Raw genomic sequence first — 19,778 nt, 5'->3', positions numbered from 1 at the left:
GTGTATGAGAGACATGATAAAAAGATTGTACTCTGTGAGGGTTAATAAAATGTGTATCCAAAATGCAGGGAAAAAAAAGTTGTGGCAGCTTTGTGAGAGGTAAAATGTCTACTTAGAGATTCAGCACACATGGCTGTTATTGGTAATTAGTCACGGAGTCATTTTCTACCTACTATAGACCAAAATTATAGGTGTCAGAAGGAAGGAGTGCTCAGCACTAGCCATACTGCTCACACAGTTCAGGTGTTATAAGATGAACAGGGTAGATGGAAATCTACCTGTGGTGTTTGTGCCTGTAGGTCTAGCACCTGGGGGCTGAGCTTGGAGGGTTGCCTGGAGTTCGAGGTCAGCCCAGGCTACACGATGAGACCCTGTCCCCCAAAATAAACACCAGACCCACAAAAAATTGTTACTCTATCTAGAATTTATAAATTCTAGATTTATGAAGTGATGACATCATGACGACCTTCCAGTTTTACAGCACTTCCATGGCCCCCATGTCCAGTTTCCTCACACCTGTTCCTTGTCTATTAGATGCTCATTTTAGAAGGTACCAGATCATGTTCTCTGGATTCTTCATTACTAAAAGTTAGGATAGTACATTGTTAAACAGAAAGGAAAGATTCCAACCAAAATCCCATGCAAGTGTCATGTTGTGTATGTGGTTTCACTTACTGCACACACACTAGATTAAAAGTGACTAGTTTCTTGAGGGTTGGAATGCTCATTCTTTTGAGTGGGCTTTGAGTTATTGGGGGGTGGGGTTGTGTATGGTATATATGTGCCCGGTACATGCCCCTAACTTTTGGATGCATTTGCCCATGCACACAGATTTGGAGACCAGATCAGAATTTGAAGTGTGTTCAGCAGCAGCCCCCTGCTTCTTGCCTGGAGACAGGGTCTGAGCTGGAGTCTTAGCATTTGGGATTGGGACTCCTCTGCCCTTCTCTCCTGTGCTCTTAATGCTCTGGTCAAGTGCCGCCATGTATATAGCCTTTTGTGCAGGTGCTGGGCATTCACATTCAGCTTGTGGAGAAAGCACACTTAGCACTGAGCCATGTCTCCAGCCCAGTCTTTATATTTAAAATGTAATTGGTGAATGGGAATGTTTGACACATTCAAATTGCTTTTGCTGCTTTCTGTTGCCATTCCCTGCAGTACTAACTGCTAAGAATAATCGTACAGAATAGGGTGAGGAATACAGTAGGAGATTAGGCTTTAGTAGTCTACCTAATAACTGAATCTAGGAACGCTGAACTATACATTGGTAGTAACTGCAGGGGTTTCTGGTCTACTCTCAAACTTCTTAAGCTTCAGAATAACAGAAAATACTTCAAAGGTCTTCTGTCCTTTTTCTACAAGTTCCTACTGAGATATATCTTTTTTTTATTTATTTTTTTCTAAGACCCAACCTTTTTTTTTTTTTTTTTCAAGCTAGGGAACAAGCTTGTTTCACATGTAAGTCCCTTCTCTCTCTCTCCCTCTCCCTTCCCTCACCCCATCCCTCCTCCCCCACCCCCAACATACCCCCCACCCCATCCACCCAGCACTCCCCAGGCAGGGTAGGGCCCTCAAAGGGGGCTCTGCAGTGTCCACCAAATCTTCCTGTGCTGGGCCTGGGCCCTTCCCCATGTGTCCAGGGCCAGAGTGTAACCCTTCATGTGGGATGGGCTCTCAAAGTCCCTTCTTGCACCAGGGAAAAATACTAATCCACTACCAGAGGCTCCCTGGAGTGCAGAGGCCTCCTTATTGACATCCATGTTCAGGGGTCTGGATCAGTCTTGTACTGGCCTCCCAGACAGCATCTGGGGTCGATGTGCTCTCCCTTGTTCAGGCCAAATGTTCCTTTGGGTTTCTCCAACCTGGTACAGACCCCTTCGCTCTTCATTCCTCCCTCTCTTCAACTAAATTCCAGATTTCAGCCCAGTGTATATCTGTGGATGTCTGTCTCTGCTTCCTCAGCCATTGGATGAGGGCTCTAGGATGGCATAAAGAGTAGTCATCAGTCTCATTTTAGGGGAAGGGCTTTTAGGTTATCCTGTCCACCATTGCCTGGATTGTCAGATCGTGTCATCCTTGTAGGTCTCTGGAGATCTCCCTAGTTCCAGTTCTCTTCTCGGACCTATAGTGGCTCCCTCTGATATGATATCTCTCATCCTGCTCTCTCTCCTCTATTCTTCCCCCAACTCAATATTTTTGCTCCTCCATTTTCTCTCCTCTACTCCTCTTCTCTTGCTCTTATTGTGGCAGCTCCCTCTCCCCTACCCTCATGCTCCCAATTAGCTCAGGAGTTCATGCCACTTCCCATTCCTGGGGTTCATTTATTTATCCCTTAAAGTCCTTCATGTTTCCTAATTTCTTTGGTGAAGAGGATTGTAGGCTGGTAATCCTTTGCTCTATGTCTAAAATTCATATATGAGTGAGTACATATCATGTTTGTCTTTTTGTGACTGGGTTATCTCACTCAGGATGGTTTCTTCTAGTTCCATCCATTTGCCTGCGAATTTCAAGATTCCATTGCTTTTTTCTGCGAGATATATCTTTATGAGTGCATTGAATATATGTATTATGTGGGATCTTAGAATTGGGCTTCCATGAGTAACATGAATTTTTAACAAACTATCCCTAATAATTCCGCTCTTATGGTGTTTGTGGAGTATGGAGTGCAGTTTTATCTCGCATATGATTAAATATTTGTTCACAGAGAGTAACACCAAGCTAGGTGTGGTGACACTTGCCTGTAATCTCCATACACAGAAACCTAAGGACAGCCTAAAAACAAAAAAGGAATAATACAGTGTTTGAAAGTGCTAGAAAGCAAAATGTGCAATGCCTGCCTGGTTGCTAAGTTACAAGGAAGCCTGTGTCTCTTCTGCTTGCTAAAATGTTCACTCTGGAATTCTTTGTGGCCGAGTTTTTATTATGGTTTCTCTGTTGCCAGGGACTCTATTGCCACGGTTGCCGTCGGAGCCAGGAATGACGTTACTCACTATCAGAATTGAGAAAATCGGTCTGAAGGACGCTGGGCAGTGCATCGACCCCTACATTACAGTCAGCGTGAAGGGTGAGGAGCTCTGGGAGTGGTTTCCCTTCTGCAGATGTCACCCTGCTTTCTACTGGGAACAGTTGTTCCTAGAGTGATGGCTCCTATGTCTGTAGCAGCTAATGGTAATTCATTCTATAATGATAGGAACCCTGAAATTGATCTTTATTCCTTCAGTGAACACTTCTGATAGACTTTTTTTTTTAATTCTTTAATTACTACTCATATTTACATATCCATCCACCCCCATTCCCTCGCCCTCCCATCCTCCCATGTTCCCCACCAACAGCTCCAACCCATCCCCCGACTCCTCCCCAGGGATAGTGAGGCCCTCCACCAGGGACCTTCAAAGTCTGTCATATCGTTTGGGGGAGGGTCTAGGCCCTCCTTGCTGTACCTGGGCTGCAACAGTATCCCTCCATAGGGAATGGGCTCCCAAAGTCCATTTGTGCTCTAGCGTTAAAGACTGGCTCCACTGTCAGAGGTCCCATAGAGGTCTTGGCCTCCTAGCTGGCATCCACATTCAGAGGGCTTGTTTTGGTCCAATGCTGGTTCCCCAGCTTTATGACTAGGGTCTCCATGCTCTCACTAGGTCAGGTCAGCTGTTTCGGCAGGTTTCTCCAGCACCATCTTGGCTCCTTTGCTCATCCCTCCTCCCTCTCCACAACTGGATTCCAGTATCATGGTTCAATCCTTAGCTGTGGGTGCCTGTTTCTGCTTCGAACAGCTACTGGATGAAGGCTCTAGGAATGGTAACCAAGGTAGACATCAATCTCATTATAAGGGAAGGGCATCAATGACATTTTCTCCACCACTGCTTGGATTCTTAGTTGGGGTCATCCCTGTGGATCCCCTAACGTTTCCCCTGCGCCAGACCTCTCTCTATACCTGGGCTGTCTCCCTCCATCAAGGCATCTCCTTTCTTGTTCTCCTCTACTCCTCCCCTGTCTCAGTCCTCTTGTTCTCCTTCTTCCCCTCCCAACTCTTTCCGCTCCACCTCGCCCCATGCCCCCACTTTGTTCAGGGGTTCTTGTCCCCCTCCCCTTCTTCAAGGGACTGACTATACAATCTTCTCTTGGGGTCCTCCTTGTTTCCTAACTCCTGGCAGTGTGGAATGTAGACTGGTAATCCTTTGCTCTATGTCTAAAATCCACATATGAGTGAGTACATACCATGTGTATGTTTTTGTGACTGGGTTACCTCACTCAGGATGGTTTCTTCTAGTTCCATCCATTTGCCTGCGAATTTCAAGATTCCGGTTTGTTTGTTTTTTTTCTGCTGAGTAGTACTCCATTGTGTAAATGTACCACATTTTCTCTATCCATTCTTCAGTTGAGGGGCATTTAGGTTGCTTTCAGGTTCTGGCTATTACAAATAATGCTGCTATGAACATAGTTGAACATATGTCCCTTTTGTATGAATGTGCATTCTTTTGGGTACATGCCCAAGAGAGGAATTGCTGGGTCTTGAGGTAGACTGATTCCCATTTTCCTGAGAAACCTCCATACTGATTTCCAAAGTGGTTGTACAAGTTTGTACTCCTACCAGCAATGGAGGGGTGTTCCCCTTTCTCCACATCCCCTCCAGCATGAACTGTCATTGGTGTTTTTGAGTTTAGCCATTCTGACAGGAGTAAGATGTTATCTAAGAGTGGTTTTGAGCTGCATTTCCCTGATGGCTAAGGATGTTGAGTACTTTCTCAAGTGTCTTTCAGCCATTTTGGATTCCTCTGTTGAGAATTCTCTATTTAGTTCTGCACTCCATTTTTTAATTGCATTGTTTGGTGTTTTGGTGGCTAGCTTCTTGAGTTCATTGTGTAGTTTGGTGATCAGCCCTCTGTGAGATGTGGGGTTGGTGAATATCTTATTCTGTGGGCTGGCATTTTGTCTTACTGACTGTGTCCTTTACCTTACAAGAGCTTCTCAGTTTCAGGAAGTCCCATTTATTAATTGTCGATCTCAATGTTTGTGCTCTTGGTGTTATGTTCAGAAAGCAGTCTCCTGTACCAATTTGTTCGACGGTACCACCTACCTTCTCTTCTAGGAGATTCAGTGTGGCTGAATTTATGTTTATGTCTTTGATCCATTTGGACTTAAGTTTTGTGCATGGCGATAGATATGGATCAATCTGCAATCTTCTGCATGTCCAAATCCAGTTATGCCAACACCATTTGTTGAAAATGCGTTCTTTTTTCCATTGTATAACTTTAGCTTCTTTGTCAAAAATAAGGTGTTCATAGGTGTATGGGTTAATATCAGGATCTTCAATTTGATTCCATTGGTCAAGCTGTCTGTTTATGTGCCAATACCAAGTTGTTTTCAGGACTATAGCTCTATAATAGAGCTTGAAGTCAGGGATGGTGATGCCTCTGGAAGTTCCTTTATTGTACAGGGTTGTTTCGGCTATCCTGGATTTTTTGTTTTTCCGTATGAAGTTGAATACTGTTCTTTCAAGGTCTGTGAAGAATTGTGTTGGGATTTTGATGGGAATTGCATTGAATCTGTAGATTGCTTTTGGCAAGATTGTCATTTTTACTATGTTGATCCTACCTATCCAAGAGCATGGGAAATCTTTCCATTTTCTGGTATATTCTTTAATTTCTTTCTTTAAAGACTCAAAGTTCTTACTATACAGGTCTTTCTTGTTTTTTGATTAGTGTTACCCCAAGATATTTTATGTTGTTAGTTACTATTGTAAAGGGTGATGTTTCTCTGACTTCTTTCTCAGCGCATTTATCATTTGTATATAGCAGGGCTACTGATTTTTTTTTGAGTTAATCTTGTATCCTGCCACTTTGCTGAAGGTGTTTATCAGCTGTAGGAGTTCCCTGGTAGAGTTTTTCGGGTCACTTATGTAGACTATCATATCATCTGCAAATAGTGAAAGTTTGACTTCTTCCTTTTCAATTTGTATCCCCTTGACCTCCTTTTCTTGTCTTATTGCTCTAGCTAGAACTTCAAGGACAATATTGAAGAGATATGGAGAGAGTGGACAGCCTTGTCTTGTTGCTGATTTTAGAGGAATAGCCTTGAGTTTTTCTCCATTTAGTTTGATGTTGGCTGTTGGTTTGTTGTATATTGCTTTTATCATGTTTAGGTATGTTCCTATTATTCCTGATCTCTCCAAGATCTTTATCATGAAGGGTGTTGGATTTTGTTAAAGGCTTTTTCGTCATCTAGCAAGATGATCATGTGGTTTTTCTTTTTCAATTTGTTTATATGGTGGATTACATTGATGGAACCATCCCTGCATTCCTGGGAAAAAGCCAACTTGAACATATTGGATGATTTCTCTGATGTGTTTTTGGATTCGATTTGCCAGTATTTTGTTGAATATTTTTTGCATTGACGTTCATAAGGGATATTGGTCTGTAATTCTCTTTTTTCACTGTGTCTTTGTGTTGGTTGGGTACCAGTGTAATTGTAGCCTCATAGAAAGAGCTTGGCAATGTCCCTTCTGCTACTATTGTGTGGAACAATTTGAGGAGTACTGGTATTAGCTCTTTGAATTTCTGGTAGAATTCTGTACTGAAACCATCTGACCTTGGGCTTTTGTTTTTTGGTTGGTAGACTTTGATGACTGCTTCTATTTCATTAGGGGTTATAGGTCTGTTTAAATTGCTTATCTGTTCTTGATTTAATTTTGGTAAGTGATATTTATCCAGAAAATTGTCCATTTCCTTTAGATTTTTGAGTTTTGTGGAGTACAGGTTTTCAAAGTATGACCTGATGATTCTCTGGATTTCCTCAGTGTCTGTTGTTATGTCCCCCTTTTCGTTTCTGATTTTGTTAATTAGCATGCTCTCTCTCTGCCTTTTGGTTAGATTGGATAAAGGTTTGTCTATCTTGTTGACTTTCTTGAAGAACCAACTCTTTGTTTCATTGAGTCTTTGTAGTGTTTTCCTAGTTTGATTATTTCCTGGTGTCTACTCCAGGGAGAGTTTGCTTCCTTTTGTTCTAGAGCTTTCAGTTGCACTGCTAATTCTCTAGTGTGACTTCTCCAGTTTCTTCATGTGGGCGCTTAATGCTATGAACATTCCTCTTAGCACTGTTTTCAAAGTGTCCCATAAGTTTGGGTATGTTGTGTCTTCATTCTCATTAAATTCTAGGAAGTCTTTAATTTCTTTTCTTATTTCTTCCTTGGCCCAGGAATGGTGCAATTGTGCGTTATTTAATTTCCACGAGTTTGTAGGCTTTCTGAAATTTGTGTTGTTGTTGAATTCTAACTTTAAAGCATGGTGGTCTGATCCAGGGTTATTCCTTTTTTTTTTTTTTTTTTGTATCTGTGGAGGTTTGCTACATTGCCAAGTTTATGATCAATTTTAGAGAAGGTTCCATGTGACGTTGAGAAGAAGGTATATTCTTTTGTGTTTGGATGGAATGTTCTATAGATATCTGTTAAACCCAATTGGGTTATAACTTCTGTTAGTTCTTTTGTTACTCTGTTAAGTTTCTGTCTGGTGGTCCTGTCTAGTGGTGAGAGCTGGGTGTTGAAGTCTCCTACTATAAGTGTGTGTGGTTTTATGTGTGATTTGAGCTTTATTAATGCTTCTTTTACAAATGTGGGTGCCTTTGTATTTGGGGCATAGATGTTCAGGATTGAGACTTCATCTTGATGGACTTTTCCTGTGATAAGTATGAAATTCCCTTCTTCATCTCTTTTGATTGATTTTAGTTTGAAGTCTTAATTTGTTAGATATTAGGATTGCTATACCAGCTTGTTTCTTGGGTCCATTTGATTGGAAGGTCTTTTCCCAACCCTTTACTCTGAGGGAACGTCTGTCTTTGAAGTTGAGTTGTGTTTCTTGTATGCAGCAGAAGGATGGATTCTGTCTTAGTATCCATTCTGTTAGCCTGTATCTTTTTATAGGCAAGTTAAGACCATTGACATTGGGGGATATTAATGACCCTTGATTGTTGATTTTTGTTTGTTTTGGATTTGGTGGTGGTGGTGTTATTATGTGTGGATTTCCCCCTTTTTTTTTTTTTTTTGGTGTTTGGTAAAGTGGGATTATCTATTGCCTATGGTTTTTTGAGCGTAGTTATCTTTGTTGTGTTGGAGTTTTCCTTCCAGTAATTTCTGTAGGGATGGATTTGTGGATATTTATTGCTTAAATCTGGTTTTGTCATGGAATATCTTGTTTTCTCCATCTATAGTGATTGAAAGCTTTGCTGGATACAGTAGTCTGGGCTGGCATCCATGGTCCCTTAGTGTTTGTAGAACATCTACCCAGGATCTTCTGGCTTTCAAAGTTTCCATTGAGAAGTCAGGTGTAATTCCGATAGGTCTGCCTTTATCTGTTACTTGGCCTTTATCTTTTGCTGCTCTTAATTTTTTTCTTTATTCTCTAAGTTTTCTGTGTCGGGAGGGACTTCTTTTTGTGGTCTAGCCTATTTTGTGTTCTGTAAGCCTCTTGTTCTTTCATAGGCATATGTTTCTGTAGGTTGGGGAAGTTTTCTTCTATGATTTTGTTGAATGTTTTCTGTACCTTTGAGCTGAATTTCTTCACCTTCTTCTATACCTATTATTCTTAGGTTTGGTCCTTTCACCGTGTCCCATATTTCCTGGATATTTTGTGTTAGGTATTTGTTGGATTTGAGATTTTCTTTGATAGATAACTATATAACCTCTAATGAGTCTTCAGCACCTGAGATTCTCTCTTCCATCTCTTGTATTATATTGGTTATGCTTACATCAGTGGTTCCTGACCGTTTATCCAGCCTTTCTATTTCCAGCATCCCCTCATTCTGTGTTTTCTTTATTGTTTCTAATTCTGCTTTCAAACTGTGAACTGTTTGAATTTATTCCTTCACTTGTTTGGTTGTTTTTTCTTGGCTTTCTTTAGATTCTTTAAGAGATTTGTTTATTTCTTGAATTTTTTGGTTTTTCTTTTCCTCCATTTCATGTAATTTTTTGCTTGTTTTTTCTTCTATTTCTTTTAGGGATTTTCTTGTTTCTTCTTTAATTGTCTCTATCATCTTCATAAGATAATTTTTAAGGTCCATCTCTTCTTCATCCTCTGTGTTGGGCTTTTCAGTTCTTGCTGGTGTGGAGTCCCTAGATTCTGGTGGTGTCATGTTGGTCTTTCTGTTGTTGAGTGTGTTCTTATTCTGTCGTCTTCCCATCCCTCAGGCAGCAGGCAGAGGGCAGAGGGCAGAGGGTCGACTCAGGGTGGGCCTTCCGTTCTGGGCAGGTCCACTCTTGTCCAGGGGGAGGCTCAGGAAGAAGGGAGCAGGGAATGATGGGGGAAGTTGGGGGCAGAGCAGCGCCCAGACTCACCTCAGGCAGCCTGCAGAGGGCAAAGGGTGGAGGGGGGACCTCTGATAGACTTAATAAACATATTTTTAAATGTTGAGCTTAGACTCACTTTTGCTTTTGAGCTTGTCATTGTTTCTGTTTCTGTTTCTTACTCCAGACCCATCTAGGGAGCTGTCTAGCCATGCACATGTCTCCCCTTAACAGCAGAGACAGCTTCCAGGATACAGAATTAGAAAATAGTCCTCCTCCACCCTCAGATTCCTACAGCAGGTTTCTGTAAGATGGGTGCTGCAGTGAAGGGTTAGAGTAGAGGCCAGGAGTGGGTCCTTCTGTATGTCCAGACTCTGAGAGCCTTGCAGGACAGGAAAGAAAGTTAGCAGAGTAAGAAAGTGTGAATATTCTGGCCATTTTTTTTCCTGTCCCTAACAGAGAATCCACATGGCTGAATTCTTTTGTTGTTGCCTCCTTATTTTATAGTACTTTATACCTATTATACAGTACTTTATACATATCATCATGTAATACTTTATACCTATTATACAGTACTTTTTTACATATCATCATATAATACTTTATACTATTATACAGTACTTTATACCCATTGTACAGTACTTTATAATATCATCATGTAATACTTTATACCTATTATACAGTACTTTATACATATTATCATGTAATACTTTATACCTGTTTTACAGTACTTTATACATATTATATAGTACTTTATTTTCAAAGCACTTAGTCATTAAAAAGTTTTCTTAGGTGTTAGGCATAGTGAAGCATACCTGTGATCCCAGTTTCTAAACAGCTGAGGCAGGAGGATCACTTGAGCCCAACTTTGGGGGACACATAATGAGACCCCATTTGAAAAAAATTAGTAAGAACAGTTATTATTGAATCAGTAAGGGTATAGTCATCATTATCAAGAAATAACTACAGTTAATGTAAGTGGTTAACATTAAGCTGTAGTCTGAAACTAACCAAAGAACCAGATGTGGGCTGAGGCGACTTGCATCACTTTAGAAATTCACACCCAAAGGTTCATTAGTAACAATTAAAATAAAAAGGAATTTAGCCACAGAGAAAATTTTAATAAGCATAGACCATGATTGACAGCACTAGTGGTGGAAATACTTTAAGGCAGTGGATCTCAGCTTCGTAATGCTGTGACCCTTTACTTTTATACAGCTCCTCATGTTGTGACTGCCAACCAAAAAGTTATTTCATTCCTATTTCATAACTGCAATTTTGGTACTGTTCTGAATGATAATATAAATATCTGATATGCAGGATCACTGATATGGGCCCTCTGGGAAAGGGTTGTTTGATGTCCCTAAAGGTGGTCACAATCCATAGGTTGAGAACCACTGCTTTAAGAGATAGACAGCTATCAAGTGTGTAAAGTATTTTTGTTCTTTATACATTGTATGAAAGACCATTTGCAAAATGATATAACATTCAGGGAATACTTGGTAAAACTTAAATATTGAATGATACGTGGTAGGTGTTAAATTACCTTTGCGTGTTTGTTGAACTGAAACAGGATTTTGTGTAAATATCTTTAAGAACTCCAATAATCAGTTGTACCAAATTACTGTAGGTTACTAAAGCATCTTTGTTGTATAATAAATATATAAACACTTATTTGGTAAATAAGCCTAATGCAGAATTTGATTAAGTGGGGTTCTTGGACCCAGGAAATTAAAGCCATACTCAGTAACTTAGTATACCATCTGGTTGTGGTAAATCAGTTATGTTTTGGGAAACATAACCAGAATGTAAGTACTACTTACAAATTTCTTCACTGATGAAAGGGATATTTTGGCAGCTCTCATGCCCATCTGACTTGAGTACTGCAGAGGAAGTCTGACTTAATTATAGACTTAAAGCCTTTCCAGCCTTGCCCTTGATCAGTGTTATAAAATAGAGGCTGAGAGCCACATTGTAGCAAAGTGTATTCAGTCTGCATTCTTACTACACATAATAGAGTGGTCTATGCCCTCAGCAAACAGGAAGTTCTTTCCCCTCTTAAAGATCAAATTTGATTTCCTGCAAACTTAATTTCCCTCCCTGTGGTCTCCCAGCCTCTCAGTTCTGTTCCTTCACACACCCATGGGTAGCAGCAGTTCCCAAGCCCCTGTTCATACAGGGAGGCATCCCTGTGAATCCCTGGAATCTCTCCCCCATCCCACCTCTGCAGGAAATGTGGCCTTTGGTGGTCTTAAATGTGATTGCCCCTAAATGGGAATTTGTTTCTCTCTAGATTTGAATGGCATAGATTTAACTCCTGTACAAGATACTCCTGTGGCTTCAAGAAAAGAAGATACATATGTTCATTTTAATATGGACATTGAGCTCCAGAAGCATGTTGAAAAATTAACCAAAGGTTTGTGACCATATCTTTGTTTTCCTGTGGACAGCACTCATTTGGGAGGGTGTGCACAGTGATCCCATCATAATCCATGCCTGGCAGAAGTCAGTGTCACCTGGTTAGTTGCTTTGATGAAATCTAAATATTAATGTTTTTTAAATCTTGAAATTAGGTGGTTTGTTATCTGGTTGTATTAAAACACTAGAATATGTTGTTCAATAGTAAAATTTTAGGCCTGGGAGATGGCTCAGTGGGGGAGGACCTGAGCTAGGTTCACTGTACCCATGTAAAATTCAGGCATGGCAGCTTGCCAGTGCTGGAAGATAAGGGCAGATGAGGTTTGCTGCTCAGCCAGGCTAGTTCCAGATTCAGTAAGAAACCCTGTCTCAAAAAGTGATGTGGGAAACTGATTGAGGAAAAGCCTGACGTGAGCCTATATGCATGCTTACTATACGCACGCACGCACGCACGCACGCACGCACGCACGCACGCACGCACGCAGTTTTTCTCTTTCTGATGGGTGGGGGAAGCTGGAACTCCTAATGGTGTTTGGACCCCTTCCTTCCAGTGGGACACACTGAGCTGAAACCTTCCAGAGCTTGCAGTTCATTGGAGGGAAGGTGGGAAGAGAAAGCCACCTTTTGTCACACTGAAGTGTTGCATTACCAGCCTAGCACAGGTCTTAGCAATAAATCCTTGCAGTTGCCATCTGCCCACTGACCTATTGGTGCTCTCTACAGAGAAGCCTTCAGAGTCCCTTATGTCCCTTGAGCCTCAGCTGCAGTTTGAGATGCTAAGCTCTGTAGGACATGGGTATAAAGCGAGTGCCTCAGCCTCTGTCGTGTCGATGCTTTTCTTCTTAAACCACGGCTGCAGCAGAGGCAGCCCCTGAGCCCTGGTGGATGAGCCATGGTGCAGCCTTAGCAGTGTGTTTCTTAAAGTCCTCCAGGTCATTCTGATAGACTCCAGAACTTGAAACTCTGGGTTAGAAGGGTGTGTATCAGAGGGTTCGGGGTACTTAAGGAAGAAATTGCAACACTGAGTGTGCCTTCTCCCCATTGCTTTGAGACCTGTTTCTGATGTGAAGGACAGTGTAGTCCATGGGCTAACCTTCCTTACTGTGCTTTGCTATTCCTGATGACTGATGAATTGTTGAAGTATATTCAGGACTTCACCATTCTTTTTCTCCAGCTTTGAACTTAATATTAGTCACCGTGGTTCTAAGTGATGCTAATGCTAAGGAAATTTCATGGGTATAAGCCTTTCAGTCATCTTAGGATATCCTAATTTTACATTTTTAACAAATGTGTGGCACACAGAACTCTGCATACCAAGACTGCAGTGAAAATTTTGTTTCTGATAATGCAGATGAGAAAGAACAATGGTGACATATTTGGCCTTAGGATTCCAAGCACAACTTTGTTAATGTTTTTTTGGCCTCATATACATCATGGTAAAAAGATGTATTCCCTCTGAATACAGTAAGAGAATACTGAATACTGAAGAGAGTAAGAAATATGGTCTGATAATTAGATGTTTCTACTATTGCTGTAGGAATGAGAAGAGATAATATACCTGTGTGGATCTGATAGGGTTCTATGCTTAGGGAAGTTGATCCCCAGTAGCCCAACTATTGAGATGCTTTTGTGTGAGGAAGTACAGGCTAAGTGTGCCTGTTTCTCCCTCTCTCCATTGTTTCTTGAGTGACTGGGCATTTCTGCTTGATTTGTGAGATACTCTGTCTGTGTCCAAGTGCCAGGACTGTTCACTTGGCTGTTGAGAGCATTGTTAAACACCATCAGTTAGAAGCTGTATTGTCACTAAAGTAGATGTCTACCATAGTGTTTAAAGGCAGGATCCAGTACCACCCCGGTTAAAGCAGAATTAAATAGCAACTAGTTGAGTGAGACATCAACTTTCATTGGTTTTCATGCCTTTTTTAGAAATCAGTTTGGGGCTACACTGGTAACTTATATCATAATCTGAGCTGTTTTCCCCTTCAGGATTCAGAGCTTATCTGTCTGTCTTTGGAGATGTGTAACTATGGAACTTTCTCATGAATGCTTGATTATTGTTGCCTTTATACCCGTCCATCCACAGCACATGTGGGTGTAGGTGATGGGTAAATGCACAGCTTTGGACTCTAAAGAGGCATTAGGTAACATTTAATAGCACATGACTTTGTTGTTTGCATTTGGGGGTTATTTCAGGAGGAAGCAAAGCTGGTTGAGCTTGAATGTTTTAAAAGGAACCTTCACTTCCAGTCTAACTAATGCACGGGCACTTTACCCCTGTGGGCTGTCTAGTGCACTTTACCCCTGTGGGCTGTCTAGTGCACTTTACCCCTGCTGTGGACTGTCTAGTGCACTTTACCCCTGCTGTGGGCTGTCTAGTGCACTTTACCCCTGCTGTGGGCTGTCTAGTGCACTTTACCCCTGCTGTGGGCTGTCTAGTGCACTTTACCCCTGCTGTGGGCTGTCTAGTGCACTTTACCCCTGCTGTGGGCTGTCTAGTGCACTTTACCCCTGTGGGCTGTCTAGTGCACTTTACCCCTGCTGTGGGCTGTCTAGTGCACTTTACCCCTGCTGTGGACTGTCTAGTGCACTTTACCCCTGCTGTGGACTGTCTAGTGCACTTTACCCCTGCTGTGGGCTGTCTAGTGCACTTTACCCCTGCTGTGGGCTGTCTGGTGCACTTTACCCCTGCTGTGGGCTGTCTAGTGCACTTTACCCCTGCTGTGGGCTGTCTAGTGCACTTTACCCCTGCTGTGGGCTGTCTAGTGCACTTTACCCCTGCTGTGGGCTGTCTAGTGCACTTTACCCCTGCTGTGGGCTGTCTAGTGCACTTTACCCCTGCTGTGGGCTGTCTAGTGCACTTTACCCCTGCTGTGGACTGTCTAGTGCACTTTACCCCTGCTGTGGGCTGTCTAGTGCACTTTACGCCTGTGGACTCTGTTCCTCTTCTGCAATTTGTTTTGTTTTGAAATTTTTCCTGTGTGTCGTTGTGTTAGTTTGGGTTTCTATTGCTGTGATGAAACACCATGACCAAAAAGCAAGTTGGGGAGGGAAGTGTTTATTTGACTTTCACTTCCATTTCAACTGTTCATAATCAAAGGAAGCCAGGACAGGAACTCAAAGAGGGTGGGAACCTGGAGGTAGAGCTGATGCCGAGGCCATGAGGAATGCTGCTTTCTGGCTTGCTCCTCATGGCTTGTTCAGCCTGCTATCTTATAGAACCCAGGAGCACCAGTCCAGAGAGGATACCAACCACAATGGGTTGGGCCCTTCCCCATCAATCACTAATTAAGAAAATGCCTTACAGGCCTGCCTACAACCTGATCTTTTGGAGGCATTTTCTTAATTGAGATTCTTTCCTCTCAGATGACCTTGGCTTATGTCAAGTTGACATAAAAGTATCTAACACAATAGTGTACTTAGAGGTCATGTGTGTGGCTTCACCTGTGTGTGCAGGTGCACCAACATGTACACATGTGTGTTGAGGCCCAAGGCTGGCCGTAGTATTCTTCAATTACTCTTTCTTATTCATTGAGACATGTTTCTCAGTTGAACTCAGAGCTCACTGATTTAACTAGTCTAGCTAACCAACTTGCTTCAGGAATTTTGGTTTCTCCCTCCAAACTCTGGAATTGCAGGCAGCCACCACCGCCACCTGTCATTTATATGGGTTCTGGGGAATCTGGATTCTAGTCCTCACACTGAGCCATCTTAGCCCTATTCTGTGTTCTTTAGTGATTTACATTCTTGAGTCCGTCTCACTCAGGACTTTGTAGAATTAGTTGACATGGAGAAATGTTAGAATAGAATTTGGGGTTGCTACTCATAGTAGCAGACAGTATTTAACAGGTTACTTTGTGGATTATTCAAACTATTGCTTCTTCATATGCTTCTGGTGAGTAATGAAAGTTAATTAACGTGGAAGGGGCTGCCTGTCGTTTCATAGGTGCAGCCATCTTCTTTGAATTCAAACATTACAAGCCTAAAAAGAGGTTCACCAGCACCAAGTGTTTTGCCTTCATGGAGATGGATGAAATTAAACCTGGGCCAATTGTAATAGAATTGTAAGTTTGGGGCATGGCAAATGGAACTTGGGGATCAATCAGAGTATTTTAAACAATAATCTTTCTGTTGTGGTTCCAGATACAAGAAACCCACTGACTTTAAAAGAAAAAAATTACAATTATTGACCAAGAAACCACTTTATCTTCATCTACATCAAACTTTGCACAAGGAATGATCCTGATACAAATAACCTGGAACCTATGTGAATTTTACCACTCAGAAACCATCATAGCTCTGTGTAGCATATCACTCTTCAACAGGCAGGAAATGAGTCCTACCCATGCCAGTTGGCCAGCAAGTCCATTACAAAGCCGGACCCCAGAACTCAAAAGTTCAGCACATCACTAACCTATTGGATACAGGTTTATTGTAGATTTTGAAACATTTTTACTTTTCTATTAATTGTGCAATTAATTGTCTATTTTCTCATTACCACTCCTCCTCCCCTGCTTCCCAGGTAGTACTGTTGTGGTCGATGTGCTGAACTTCAGACAATGCAGCAATAAGAATGTGCTAGAGTTTACATTTCTGCTCACCTTTGCTCCAATATGCAACATTCTGGGCTGAGGTGGGGAGAATTGCTGAGCAGGATTGGACTAGTTACATTGCCTAGGAAAGTCGGTCTGGGAGCCTGTAGTTACTCTTTACAAGTATCCTGCCAGAATGCCATAGATCTCCTGATGGGAAGTGTGGCCTGGCCAGATGAGAATCCCCTGGATGACAAGACTGGCTTCCTGACATGAACACATGTATAGCCAAGGGGTTATCTGTTCTTCTCTGTCACACTGCTATTCTTCCTGGTAGATTCTGGGGTTAACGCTGGAACCATCTCAGAGTAACTCCAGGTTTTAAATGTGTTTACAGTATCTTTTAAATTGCATCATTTAGGAAGAGTTGAGTCAGATGTTAAAATACTGCGGATAACTGCTGCTTCCTGACAACCCATTGTGAGACCTTAAGACCGCATACCTCTCCTTAGTATGCAAAATATGAAAAGATAGTTTATTTTTTTTAATATAGGTAGATAGAATTGCCATTTATTTCCTATTTAGATATACAGTCATGCATTCCTTTGGAAAATATGCAGGTCATTAGTTATTTTAAATTGACTATTTACCTTTGATGTAACGAGGCATAAATAAAACTTTCACATAGCACATGATGGCTAGTTGTTACACAGAACATTGAGATTGAGGGGCTTTCTGTGGGTTAGACATAGAACCCACACATTTTAATCTTCATGTTCTGATGAGAAGTGCTTGAGTGGGCTGCACTGTCAGGACTGGGCCTGCTCTTAAATAGTATAACCTCATCACAGGGTTCAGTGTATTGGCTTTTTAAGTAAGTAGTCTCAAAGAAGATGTTTTAACCTTGCCCTTCAAGAGATCTAGTCTTGACTTTCAGCACCTACTAGTCAATGTTTACTAGATGGATGTTAATAAAAAACTATTCAGGCCCAACCTGAAAAAAAAAATCCACAGCCAAATTAATCTTGATCAGATTAATTCCAAATGCTAAAATAATTCTGACTATAGTAGTTCTAGGAGATTAAGAATTTGCCTTAAATTAACTGATTATCTGAATCCTAAGCTTTGGGTTTTGGATCCCAAGACTGTAAGCTTCTCAAAGGCAAGAGCCACAAATCTGTGTCATGAAAAGACTCTAAGGTGCTTGGCAGCACTGTGTACCTGGGGAGTACTCAGTACCCCGGGCAGTACTCTTTACCTAGAGAGTACCCAGTACCCCAGGCAGTACTCTGTACCTGGGGATTCACTTAGTAACTTGTGTCTGATGTTCCTGACTAGACCTAAAAAAAAAAATCCCTTCAAACCTACTATTATTAAAATGTAGCAAAGACTGTACATTGTCCTTTCTTTTTTCTCACAGACCATAATACAAATAGCAAAGTGGTGAGTCTCTGTGCCACAGCACCGGTCCTTCTCATAACTGTGTTTCAATGAACTACAGGTGCCTGCCATCAGGGTTCAAGAGAGCTAAGGGAACATCCTGTGATAAGCTTGGCTTTAATTCAGACTTGATTGACAAGATTGTCTTAAACCAGTTAACACAGGGCATTCCATTTCACAAGTTTCCATTGCAGTGAAAGAAACTGCCCTAAAAAAGACAGCCTGTGTTCTAAGAGAAATGCTTTTGAGGCTGAGGTACTGCTCCTAGTGATAGTTTAGCCACTCAACCCAGAAATGTTAGCTAGCTGGAGGGAACTTCTGAAATAGGAACTTTGGAAATGGAAAAGTGGTTCAAATGTGGTAATATGTCCTCTGTGCCATCCTTAGACTGATGGCTTATTATGGGCTTTTGTAGCCTAGGATTACAATCCGATGGTGTGAAGGGAAGGCAGTGGTGAATGGCTCAGAACTGCCCAGATAACCACACTGTTTCTCTACATCTTTCTGACATTGTTTATCGTATTCGACAGGACAACCACAGGGCTTTAGAGGAGATATATCCCCATTTTCATTTGGAAAAGGTGGGTGGAGGGTGTTCCTTAGCTTTACTATTTGTCTTCTTAGCTGATAAAATCTTTATATGCCATCTAAACTTAGGTAGTTGAAATAGTGGAGGCAGGATATGAATGTAATGATTTTGTGTCTTGAGGTTGGTAGGTGCATTCCAGAAGCTGTATTTACAATTCAATCTTATTTTTATATGGTTAAAAAATAGCATATGCTAGGGGTGTAAGAGATAGTTTGGGGATTAGGAGCACTGGCTGTTCTTCCAGAGGACCAGGGAGGGCTCAGTTCCCAGTACCCACATGGCGGCTCACAACTGGCTATAACTCTGGTTATGGATGATCTGGCACCCTCTTCTGGACTGATGAGAACCAGACATACATGTAGTATACCTACATACATGCAGGCAAAACACATATGCATAGAATAAAAAATTATTTTTAATGACATACACTATTCTGTGGTGTTTTCTTATATAAAATCTTCTGAAATTTCAGATTGGGCTAGGCATATCTAACTCTTACTGGAGAATTTACAGGCTACCTCAGAACTTACTGCATTCAGAGAGCCTGTCTTTGTATACCATGTCTTCAGATGTTGAGGATTTTATTTCTCATTGAAGCTGTTTCTCATTTTTCGAAAGACCCACGTGGCTTTAAAATCCCAGCCTACTATGCCCTAGGTTTCAGTATCATGACTTCACAAGACTTTAGGGAACACAGTGTCACAATAAGCAGTTTCCACCTTTTACAGCTTTACATGTTACAGCTCTTACATAATGTGCAGCAACAATTACTATATATTGTCTGAACCAGTTGTTTTAAAGACACTGTAAAAGGGATACAGGACTTTACATGATGCAATACCAGTTCCTGGACTTAAACCTGGTTTATAAATAAAAGCACCACTATTTGAATATTAATTTTTCATTAGTATCTATCAAAGAATTAAGCTAGGCAAGGTGACTCAAGCCTGAAATTCCAGCCTCTCAGGAGATGAAACAAGAGGATCACTGAGAGTCTGAGGCCAGGCTGGGCTACACTATGAGACCCAATCTCAAAACAACTGTATCATTCATTTCAGCCCATAGTTGTGGACTGAAGACATGGGTAAGTTTTCTAGTTTGCAATCATTCTTCCTCATGACACCTTCCTGATTCTTGCTTGTCATATTCCTTGAAACTCAGCTGCAAGGTGATGTGAGAGAGAACAGAATGTCTATTTCTAAAAAGAAATGATCTTACAGTCATGGCATGTGATTTTGATCTTTTACGCACCCTTAGTACAAAAATGGTTTTAAAAGCAACAAAACATGAGGTGAAAAAATTGTAATTTAATTTTTCCCTCCACATTTTAAGGCGTGTGTGTGTGTGTGTGTGTGTGTGTGTGTGTGTGTGTGTGTGTGTGTGTGTGTGTGTGTGTAGGGCAGAGGACAACTACTGGGAGTTGGTTCTCTTCATGTGTGGCTCCAGGGATAAAACTAAAGCTGCCAGGCTTGGCAGTAAGTGCCTTTACTAGATGGGCCATATTGCTGGTCCGAATAATTTTTTTCCTCTT

At 41.4% G+C, this 19,778-nt stretch overlaps 1 protein-coding gene across 2 annotated transcripts in view; it reads left to right on the top strand.

The window, feature by feature from the left end:
- Aida (axin interactor, dorsalization associated) overlaps nucleotides 1–19,144 on the top strand; it is a 42,473-nt gene extending 23,329 nt beyond the window's left edge. Inside the window, exons 7-10 of one of the 2 annotated variants that reach the window (XM_035445606.1) lie at nucleotides 2,942–3,064; nucleotides 11,565–11,687; nucleotides 15,633–15,750; nucleotides 15,830–19,144. In XM_035445606.1, coding sequence (XP_035301497.1) covers nucleotides 2,977–3,064; nucleotides 11,565–11,687; nucleotides 15,633–15,750; nucleotides 15,830–15,926 — 426 coding nt within the window. In that variant the 5' untranslated portion in view covers nucleotides 2,942–2,976 and the 3' untranslated portion in view covers nucleotides 15,927–19,144. The remainder of the gene's footprint in view (nucleotides 1–2,941; nucleotides 3,065–11,564; nucleotides 11,688–15,632; nucleotides 15,751–15,829) is intronic. The other variant, XM_027418776.2, reaches the window with a different exon arrangement.
- Nucleotides 19,145–19,778: the final 634 nt, after the last annotated feature.

Source organism: Cricetulus griseus, chromosome 5 (genome assembly GCF_003668045.3).
Source record: "Cricetulus griseus strain 17A/GY chromosome 5, alternate assembly CriGri-PICRH-1.0, whole genome shotgun sequence".
NCBI classification, from domain to species: domain Eukaryota; kingdom Metazoa; phylum Chordata; class Mammalia; order Rodentia; family Cricetidae; genus Cricetulus; species Cricetulus griseus.
Note: the sequence above shows the minus strand (reverse complement) of the source record. Positions and strands in the feature narration are given on the sequence as shown.